Source organism: Colobus angolensis, unplaced genomic scaffold (genome assembly GCF_000951035.1).
Source record: "Colobus angolensis palliatus isolate OR3802 unplaced genomic scaffold, Cang.pa_1.0 Scaffold221, whole genome shotgun sequence".
NCBI classification, from domain to species: Eukaryota; Metazoa; Chordata; class Mammalia; order Primates; family Cercopithecidae; genus Colobus; species Colobus angolensis.
The window spans coordinates 2,472,352-2,483,117 of record NW_012115389.1 but is presented as its reverse complement, the minus strand read 5'-3'; the positions used below and the strand labels follow the sequence as shown (position 1 = coordinate 2,483,117).

At 40.3% G+C, this 10,766-nt stretch overlaps 1 protein-coding gene across 1 annotated transcript in view; it reads right to left on the bottom strand.

Annotated features, from left to right (window-relative positions):
* The window catches only part of SYNE1 (spectrin repeat containing, nuclear envelope 1), a 543,966-nt gene that overhangs the window by 256,770 nt on the left and 276,430 nt on the right, over window positions 1–10,766 (bottom strand). The window contains 6 exon segments of the mRNA XM_011943785.1: window positions 508–890; window positions 2,431–2,586; window positions 2,932–3,075; window positions 6,338–6,520; window positions 9,672–9,849; window positions 10,067–10,203. Of these exon segments, the coding sequence (XP_011799175.1) occupies window positions 508–890; window positions 2,431–2,586; window positions 2,932–3,075; window positions 6,338–6,520; window positions 9,672–9,849; window positions 10,067–10,203 (1,181 nt within the window).

Genomic DNA, 10,766 nt, shown 5'->3' with positions numbered 1-10,766 from the left:
CCTCGGCCTCCCAAAGTGCTGGGATTACAGGCGTGAGCCACCGTGCCCAGCAACCTATCACACTTCCTAAGAAACCTGTCCCAATTTCAACCCCACCCCTCCTGCATGGTTCCACTCCTGTGTGTGTCTATAACACCATAAGCACATCTGCATCTGTGGTTATTGTCTTCTGTATTTCGACCTCCAACCTCAGACAGTAAAATCCTTGAGGAAAAAGACTACATTATTCACCTTTGATTCCCTGGAGTCAAGATGGAGTGCCAGTCTCCTAGAAGGCACCCAGTATACAAATGAATGAAGATTCATTGTTTTCATCGCAAATGCAAAATTGAACTCATATCTTGGGATGGGAGGAGAATTGGCTAAATACAGGAAGACAAGTGAGTTGAAAAAGATGGAAAATGTTTTGCCCTATAAAATGTTTCCTCAAAATATTTTCCCATAATAAATATGTCTGTGATCTAATTTAAAACTAGCCTCTTAACAAGTGATCACACAAGTAATCACATTTGGGCTTTATCATTTTTTGGAAAACATCTGGGGTCAGATGATTCAGGAATTTTCTGGCATGTCCACCCAAGGCAGACATGGTTACACTCACAAAGCATCTGAGATTTCTCAAGGAGAGAATGCGACATCATCACTCCAGGTGGATGGAGACGGGAAATTTTGAGAAAAACAAACAATTCTGTAGGTTGGAAATATTTCTATCTAAAGATGCACACCTCAAGCTTGAGCGTCCTGCTGTCCAGCACACTTTTGTCGGACGTCGGGTGGCAGTACGAATCCAGCATGTGAATCGCATCTGTCATCCAGTCTTGTAATTCTTTAATCCCGAGAGAGAACTGATTGTGTTCTGCAACGATTCTATCCAGCCTTGACACTTTCTCCTGGAAATGACAGAAACGTTTTTCGAGCTGTCCACCCCGCAGAGACAAATTGTAAAGCTAACGGTTTGTTTGAAATAACGGCAATCAGTCATGGCTTCATATGCTGCCAGATACGAGACAAGTCTGGCCTAATTCTATGAGATATGTCAAAGATCTTTCTAAATCATAAAACTGTTAGAAAAACTGGGTCAAAAGCAAGAAAAAGTTACAATTGTATGCCTCTCAAATTCTTTATGACTATCATGATTATTTTAAATCGGTAAAATTTCTTCCTAATGCCTTGTCTGGGAGACTGGTCAAAGTAGTTTCTACCTTTCACGTATGACATTGGGCTCACGTATGACACTACAACTCACATGACCTACATTGTAGCCAGGGTTCTAAAAAAATCATCTGAGATTTTTGTAATATCTCTAAATTTTAAAACTTGGGACTGTCCGTGTGGTTTTGCATATTAATTATAGGTCAATCTAACACAGTGAAGACTTTACAAGAATAATCTACAGCTCTCAAAACATTCATATATCGATTACTTTTGGTATCTAAGTAAATACAAAAGAATCGAAAGATGTACTTCATTCATTCTAAGATGATTCATTCCTTATCTTAACTTAGATATGTGCCAGATTTTATAAAGACAACAAAAGTAACATTCATAGAATAAACATGGGTGTAAACATAGACTATTTACTTCCAGACCTAAGCTAGTGTGACTGCCTCAGTGATGTGTATTGAAGACCCAAATCAACAGACCCTATAAGTCCACACTTACAGAACAGATGAGGCCAAATTAAAGATCAAATTATACCGGGGTCCCTATATTCTAACACCTGAAATTTCAAACTCTAGGAAACAAAGGTTGTAAGCCACATAAAGCTCAAGATAGGCCTGCACCACACAGTTCTAAATGGGTCTGTTATACTGGCTGAATGCTCTAAATGAGGTTGTAGTAAGATTCCATTTGTCTTCTTCTAAGCTATTTGAAAAGAGATTTAATCAGTTGTCTGAACCATTGCCAATTTTGAGCTCTGCTCTAGAATCTGAACTGAAACTCTCAATCAACACATCCTTGACTACTATATAATTAATGCACAGATTCAGGTGAATTTTTAAAAAATATCACTATATATACTTGAATAAAATTTAAACTGTTTAGAATTCATGTTTTTCTAAAGCAATTTAATCTGGGATTCTTTAGAACAAAGGCTCTGAGCTTTGTTTTATGTTTATGATTTGAATCTCTGGGGAACATATCATTTCAGTATTAAAAGGAATATCTTACGCAATAATGAAGACTGGAAGTCCCTTCAATTTTTGAAACCTGTTTCGGCCTTTTCAGAGAGCCACATCAAGCTGATGCAACAACAGTGATGAACTCAGATTGCAAGGCGAGGGAAACAGCACTCACACCCCTTACTGCTGACCTGGAGACCCACACTGTCGGCAGGTCAGGACGCAATGCACACCCGGCAGAACCTGCTGCAACTCCAGTTTTGCGACATCAGTATCACACTCACACACAGCACGTGCCAGGCGTTACCTTTGTTAAATTGCTTAGCGCTAGATACTGAGAAGATAGCTGCGACACTCTGTGCCTAAAGCTCTTGCTGGCAGCTTGTCCTTCCCACAGCTGCTGAGCTTTCTCTTTCAGCCTGTTGAGCTGAGGCTCGTAGCAGTGTATTTCCTCAAGGACAGACTGAAAAGCACAAGCAAGTTACTATTCAGAGGCTGGGGAAAAGCACATTGAGGACGAAGCTTTGGCCTGGAGAACATGGAAATCAACACTGGCAGGCCGTCCATGTACTCTGTAGGCTTTATTATCTCCAATCTACACACCGTGGAGCACAAATCATGGAAGGAGACAAATCATACTTCCAAGGAAAGTCAGAAAACATAAAATCCGCCAGCAATGGGGAAAGAACACACTACATCTCACGGCGGCACAGTCTAACTCAAGGGTGCTGAGCATGCATCTGTAGAGTCGACAGTGGACGGGACAAAGACACGGTCAGATGGGGATCTGGGGAGGTGGGTTCATCACCTGGAGCTTCTGCTGCTCCCTCCTCTTTGCTGGCAGATCATAGAGGCGATTGCTGCTTTCGTGGACCATCTTCTCAGTTTTACTCAGCCAGTCCTGGATAGGCTCAGCGCTTACTTCAAAGTCTTTCATTTGGATCTTTAGATTCTGCAAGGTTTTAGATAGTGTCCAGGACAAGAAAATATTTTAATAGCAAGTCCAAGGTCCTTCACTCAGCATTCAAAGTCCACCCAGGCTGGGCGCAGTGACTGACGTCTGTAATCCCAGCACTTTGGGTGGCCGAGGTGGGCAGATAGCTTGAGCTCAGGAGTTCAAGACCAGCCTGGGCAACATGATGTGACCCCGTCTCTACTAAAATACAGAAAATTAGCCAGCTGTGCTGGCAGGTGCCTGTAATCTCAGCTACTCAGGAGGCCGAGGCAGGAGAATTGCTTGCACCCAGGAGATGGAGCTTGTAGTGAGCTGAGATTGTGCCACTCTACTCCAGCCTGGGCGGCAGAGGGTGACTCTGTCTCAAAAACATCCACAAAAAAACAAAGTCTGCCCCAAAGTCTGAAACATTCCATCTTTTACCTTGGCACAAATACATTTTTTGAACATCCTTTAAGAACTTTTTAGGGTTCTCCTTTGGAAAATAGAATTTTTTTCCCCCTAACATTCCAGCCCACTTCTGAGATCACACCCATTTCTCAACTTCTAGAGCATTTGTTGTCTATACCATGCCTATATACTTCATCACAGACTAGGTTGGATTGTGAATTTTCATCTGATGCAGATATGCCTTGTCTCCAAAACTAGACTGCAAACTCCATGAGGGGAGGGCCCAGGTCTGACACTTCTTGAGACACACCATAGTACCTTACAGGAAGGTAAAGAAATGTTAGTCAACATTTGTTTGATTTTCATTAATGGGGGGTACAAGAAGTAGCATATCCATGTAGTTTACATGCTTATGTTGTTAATAAATAATTTATTCTGATTTATAAAGTGATAAGAAATACTAAATAATGTTATGTGCTTATCACATAAGAATGTCATAAATACTTTCACAGTTACTATGCAGTACCCTAGGTGTAAAATGTGTTTGATAAAGTTTTATATGGTACTGTTTAACTCTGGCAAAGGTGTCTGCATCTACTGTGTCTTACTTATAAAGTGGTAGGTGGATGTGAATGTGAATTTGTTATTTATGTTACACTGTGAGTCAACTAAAGGCTATGAAAACAACCAGTACTTTAGGTAGTTTTGTCCGAGAGGGAATACATAAAGGTTAGCTGAAAAATCTAAGTGGCAAGAGCTAATGAAGCTTATGAGAGAATAGCTGAAGGTTCCACCTGTATCTGGTCTGGGATGTCTACAGTATGGGGAAAATCACATCTGCCTTACTCACCTCTGAGGGAGATGGGTTAGCTGTAAGAATCCTTTGAAAAGTTAGTATCTCACAAATGTAAAATACCAAAATAACTTCTGGAGTATTCTACTAAAATTTAGGTTGCATGAAGGCAGGGACTGGGTTCTGTTTTATTCTCTGCTATAGCCCCAGAGCATAGACTAGTCCTTCACAAATAGAAGATGCTCAACAAATATTTGTGGAATAATTAAATTCATAAATTCAAGGTGTTTCCATCTTCCTGCTACTGGAGTCTCAAGGGGTGCACTTGATATGGTTTGGCTGTGTTCCCACTCAAATCTCATCTTGAATTGCAGTTCCCATAATCACGATGTGTCTTGGGAGGGACCCAATGGGAGGTAATTGAATCATGGGGTGGTTACCCCCATGCTGCTGTTCTCATGATAGTGAGTTCTCACGAGATCTGACGGTTTTATAACGGGCTTTTCCCGCTTTTGCTCATACTTCTATTTCCTGCCACCATTTGCTTCCCCTTCTGCCATGATTGTAAGTTTCCTGAGGCCTCCTGTGAGTCAATTAAACCTCTCTCCTTTATAAATTACCCAGTCCTGGGTATGTCCTCAGAGTATTGTGAGAATGAACTAATATGCCACAAAACAGGGCAAATGGGGGACCATGATCAGAAATTTAGGTTCTAAAAGAAAGGAGATGAGAGGGGAGGGGAGGGGAGGGGAAGGGGATGGGAGGAGAGGGGAGGAGTGAGGAAGGGGTAGAGGGAGGAATAAGGAGACAGGAAGGGGAGAGGAGGTGAAGGGGAGGAGAGGGGAGGGGAAGGCAGGGAAGGGAAAGGAAAGGACAGGGAAGGGGAAGGAAAGGACAGGGAAGGGAAGGGAAGGGAAGGGAAAGGAAAGGAAAGGAAAGGAAAGGAAAGGAAAGGAAAGGAAAGGAAAGGAAAGGAAAGGAAAGGAAAGGAAAGGAAAAGAAAGGAAGGGAAAGGAAGAGAAAGGAAGGGAAAAAGGAAAGGAAAGAATCAAAACAGACAGACACCTATTCTGAGGGGAACAGCAGATTAAGAAAACAGGCAATTCATGACCCACTCACCCACTCTTGGGCATCTCTTGAACTAGATGACCTTGTAATCAATGCTAAATATGCTACACTCAACAGCTGATGCCCCCCAGGTCAGACCACATAGCACTAATGATTCCTGAAGGATTAAGGAAACATTTCTAGGCACAATGGTTATCACTCTGTTAAATGGAGGATGCTGGCCATGAAAAAACAGTCACCATTACAAAAGAGAGATCAATGGTCTTGGATCAGGAAAGAATTGAGGAAATACACATTTTCTCCTACTGAATATTATTTCTCTATCATTATCTTTTTCCAACCTTCATTAATAATGATCATAAGCAAATGAAGGATATATTCTGTCAAAAAGTGTTTTAAAAGGAAAAGATACCCTCTATGTCTCTAAATTTTCCTCTGAAAGAAGAGTCGATACATAAAATAGATAATCTCAGAAGAAAAAAAATAATTATATTGCGGCAGTAACTATTTAATGGTTATGATAGATTCATCTTCTATTGTGTCTGGAAAAAATAAAACTATATAAACATTGTTTCTGCATACTAAATGCCTAAAAACCTACTACCTGGTATTTGCATTAGTTATAATATACACTCTCATCTGTAACATTTTGTGGCTTATATAGATACTCTTGTTCATTCTCCTAGACCACCTTCCAGAACTGAGGCAGTTCACATGAAAGGCTAAGTGTTCTGCTGAAATGTAAAACTTACTGTCCCTGCTGGGAGAGTGCAAAGGCACATCAGTGACAAGAGACCCTAACATGCAAGAAGCTACTTAATTCTTCAGGGAGGCTCCCACTTCTAGCATTGGGCTATATCTTACTGTTAGCCCTTTGTCCTCTTATGTTCAGAGAGGGAGTGACCAAAATCATTGACAAGGGGACTTTGATATACAGAAACTATGGTTTCACTAACAACAGCAATAACAAATAACACATAATATTTCCATGTGGTTGGCTACATATACCTCCAGAGCAGATTCTTTTTGGTGGAGATTTGAATGAAAATTTTTCCAATCTTCTTTTGCACCTGAAACTTTGGCCTGGATCCCTTTCGCCTTCTCTTTGGTCAGCAGGGTACTCAGGAGTTCCCCTTTGGACAGCATCACGTTTAGCTTGTGCTGACCATTTTCACTTTCTGACAAAAACTCCTACAAAAGAAAATACAGAATTAGGCGTAATAAAAATGTTCTGTGTTGTTTCTATTATTTCATTATTTCTTTTCTTTTCTTTCTTTCTTTTTCTTTTTTTTCTTTTTTTTTTTTGAGATAGAGTCTCGCTCTGTCGCCCAGGCTGGAGTGCAGTAGCATGATCTCGGCTCACTGCAGCCTCTGCATTCTGGGTTCAAACAATTCTCCTGCCTCAGCCTCCTGAGTAGCTGGGACTACAGGTGCGTGCTACTGCACCCAGATAATTTTTTTGTATTTTTAGTAGAGACGGGGTTTCACCATGTTGGCCAGGATGGTCTTGATCTCCTGACCTCGTGATCCGCCTGCCTCAGTGTCCCGAAGTGCTGGGATTACAGGCATGAGCCACCATGCCCGCCCTCTATTATTTCTTAACAAAGTCAAAGAAAAAGAAATACACTCTTTTTATTGTGTACGTTAAATGATCCAGGTCATCCTTTAATAGTCAAATTGCAAACTACTTTATCTACTAAATTCTGACTTGTTTCAAAAAGGTGGTGAGCTATCTCATAAAATATTAAAAATTTGATAAAAATAAACAGGAGAAGAAATGAAGACCAAGGGAAAATAAGAGTTGTAAAAGAGAATAAACTCTGGCTAAGACTCGTTTACAAAACAAATGCTTTGTAGTTCCATATAGTTGGTGGAGCTGGATTATGATTTTGGCTCTGAAGATCCTAGCTGCCAAAGTAAAAGAGTAAACACAAGCAGGGATAAGACTCACAGAGCCCACAGGATAAAAACACACCATCTACTAAGCAGAAGCACAATTCTCTCTAGAAAAAGACAGGAGATGAATTTCCGTGGGGAATCTTATTAAAATAAATGCTATTAAATGGAGCAGATTACATTATTAGTAGTGGCTTACAGAAAAACAACAAGAGAGTGTTTCATAGGGTTGTCCTTATGAGGACAAAGTGTAGTTTAATAAAGTGTAGCTACGATATGTACTTTTCCCTTCGTGTGGCTAGATCTCAAAGAATAGTCTTCCTCTAGAAAAAATGGGTAGATTCTGTATTCTACAGTTAATCCTCAATAATATTTTCAAGTGCTAAAGAAGAAATTGAAAGCACAAGCTCAAAGTTATTTATTCTGACAACAAACAGAAGCACAGATATTCTGTTGTAGATTTTGATTAAAGAAACTCTGCCAGGACGTGTGTCTTAACGGATGGCCACCCCTGTCCATGGAGGCATGCTGTGGTGGGAGGGTCAGAGAAAACGCCAAAGGCTGTCCTCTAAAATAGTACTAGCCATGTGCGGTGGCTCACACTTGTAATCCCAGCACCTTGGGAGGCCATGGCGGGCAGATCAGCTGAGCCCAGGAGTTCGAGACCAGCCTGAGCAACACGGTGAAACCTTGTCTCTACCAAAAATACAAAAGTTAGCTGGGCGTGTTGATGCATGTCTGTAATCCCAGCTACTCAAGAGGCTGAGGTAGGAGGATTGCTTGAACATAGGAGGCAGAGGTTGCAGTGAACCAAGATAGGGCCACTGGACTCCAGCCTGGGTGACAGAGTGAAAACTTTTCTCAAAAAAAAAAAAAAAAAAAAAAAGAAAAGAAAAAAAAGAAAAGAAAAAATAATACTGTGTTTCTCCAACACAGAAAAATAGGTGATTGAGGTTCTGCAGTTCTACCCCTGAGCCTGAAACAAAACAGGAAGAATTTTACTATTTATTTTATTTTATTTATTTATTTATTTATTTTTTAAGATAGTCTCGCTCTATAGCTCAGCCTGGAGTGTGGTGGCATGATCTTGGCTCACTGGAATCTCCGCCTCCCGGGTTTAGACAATTCTCCTGTCTCAATCTCCCATGTAGATAGGATTATAGGCGCCCACCACCATGCTTGGCTAATTTTCATATTTTATTAGTAGAGACAGGGTTTCTCCATGTTGGCCAGGCTGGTCTTAAACTCCTGATCTCAAGTGATCTGCCCACCACAGCCTCCCAAAGTCCTGGGATTACAGGTGTGAGCTGCTGCACCTGACTGGGAAGAATTTTAAATGGAGCAAATTGTCAAAGGCAGAGTTGTCCTGTTATATTATTAACTAAGAATTTAAAAAGGTGAACTAGATATGAACAATACTGTTTCAGAGCCTACTCCTACTAGAGACACTTCAAGCACGAGTGCTTACACACAGTGTTCTACATACCTGTGCCATCTGTAAGAAACTCAAACTTCATAACCAATCACTCAGAACTGCTGCTATGTGAAATGCGCGGACATACAAGTACAAAAGGCAATTTCAACAACTGTGCCTAAAAAATGCTATGGAATGAAGGTGGTATGTGAATTGGCACCATGAAGTTACAGTTAGGTAAAGAAAAGACTAGAAAATCAACCCGAATGAACAAACATAAAATATACCCACAGCTCTGGCTATCTTAACACACCAGCTTTGTGACCTCACTGACGCTTTTACCCTATTGTACACTGGCAATAATAAATTTACATACCTGAAATGGTTGTTGTGAAAAGTAAATGAGAAAATCCACTTAGAGTGCTCAGGAACAATGCTTACCACATAGAAAAAACGTTTTATTATTTCCTAGATCACTATTAATATGTAAAAATAGTGTGCATTTATATAAATGAATTGGTTCCTCTTCATATACAGAATCAATTGTTTTAAGTGGGGATTTATTTGAAATTTGAATTTATTACGCAAAATTTTTATATGCAATGCCCTTCTGAAAAGATCTAGAGAAGCGGTCCCCAACATTTTAGGCACCGGGGAGTGGCTTCATGGAAGACAATTTTTCCACAGATGGGATGGGTCGGGGGATGGTTTCGGGATGAAACTGTTCTACCTCAGATCATCAGGCGTTAGTTAGATTCTTATAAGGAGCATATAGCCTAGTTCCTTTGTGTGCACAGTTCACAATGGGGTTCATGCTCCTATGAGAATCTAATGCTGCCACTGATCTGACAGGAGGCAGAGCTCAGGCAGTAATGCTCATTGGCCTGCTGCTCACCTCCTGCTGTGCAGTCTGGTTCCTAACAGGCCAGGGACCTGTACCAGTCTGCGGCCCAGGAGTTGGGGACCCTTGATTTGGAAGTAACTTTAATTCACATCAACCCTGCTTCTAGAATTAATTGATAACATCCTTACCTGTATTTTCTGAAGACTAGTTGAAACTTCACTAATATTTTGAGGTATATCAAAACACTTGGCGGTAGTGATTTTTGCATTAACCAACCACTGCTGAAAATCCCTGAAGGCTTTTCGAAATCTTTGCTGTAAAATCTGTTCTTTATTCTGGCAGCCCTTGGATGCTTGCAAACAAAGACTGAAAAGGTGATGCAAAAATTTAATGGCAGGAAAAAGTGATAAAGTTGATGAAAATCATGTTTGATAGAATCAACAGTTCTTAGAATGTGCACTTACCTCATTTAGTAATATATTTAATGCTGAATTAATATTATTTTGAAATTACACCTTAAAATAAACCTCTAGCTTCTAATTTGTATAAAAATATCTTGAACTCCAATAAGGTTCATGCTCACCAATTATACTCTTTAATCAAGCCAGAAACTTTTCCACTGTAGGTACTCAGGTCTCTGGAAAATCGACAAAGTTCATTCAGCTGAGACTTGAGATCCTCTGTTCTAGGCTCCGCTTTTTGCAAAGCATCCAGTATCTCCTGTTCAGAAATAATGAGACAGAGAAGCAAGCACTTACATATGGTGATCTCCATATCTTCATACTATACATGCATCAATCATATTATAGGTGAGAGAGGAACCAACATAGCAGATTCAATGAAGAAACGAGTCCTATTTTCAGGATTTCTCTGACAAATAATAGCACCTGGCTCATTTGTCCCTTTTTTCTTGCCATGAATAGACACTCTAGCATCAAATATTGCAAAGTAGTTAAGTGATTAAGTGGTCAAATGACTTAAAAATAAGACAAGAAAAAGAAAAGAGAAAATAGCCCACATTGTTTACAAATAGTCTGACTAGGCCATAAGGGGATATGTATATTTTTTAAAGGTGAAAAAAAATCATTTTAAAGAAAAGCAACACTTATTTTGGATTAAATATGTATATTAAGGGCTGGGTGTGGTGGCTCATGCCTGTAATTCCAGCACTTTGGGAGGCCAAGGTGGTTGGATCACCTGAGGTCAGGAGTTCAAGACCAGCCTGACCAACATGGTAAATCCCATCTCTACTGAAAGCACAAAAATTAGCTAGATGTGGTGGC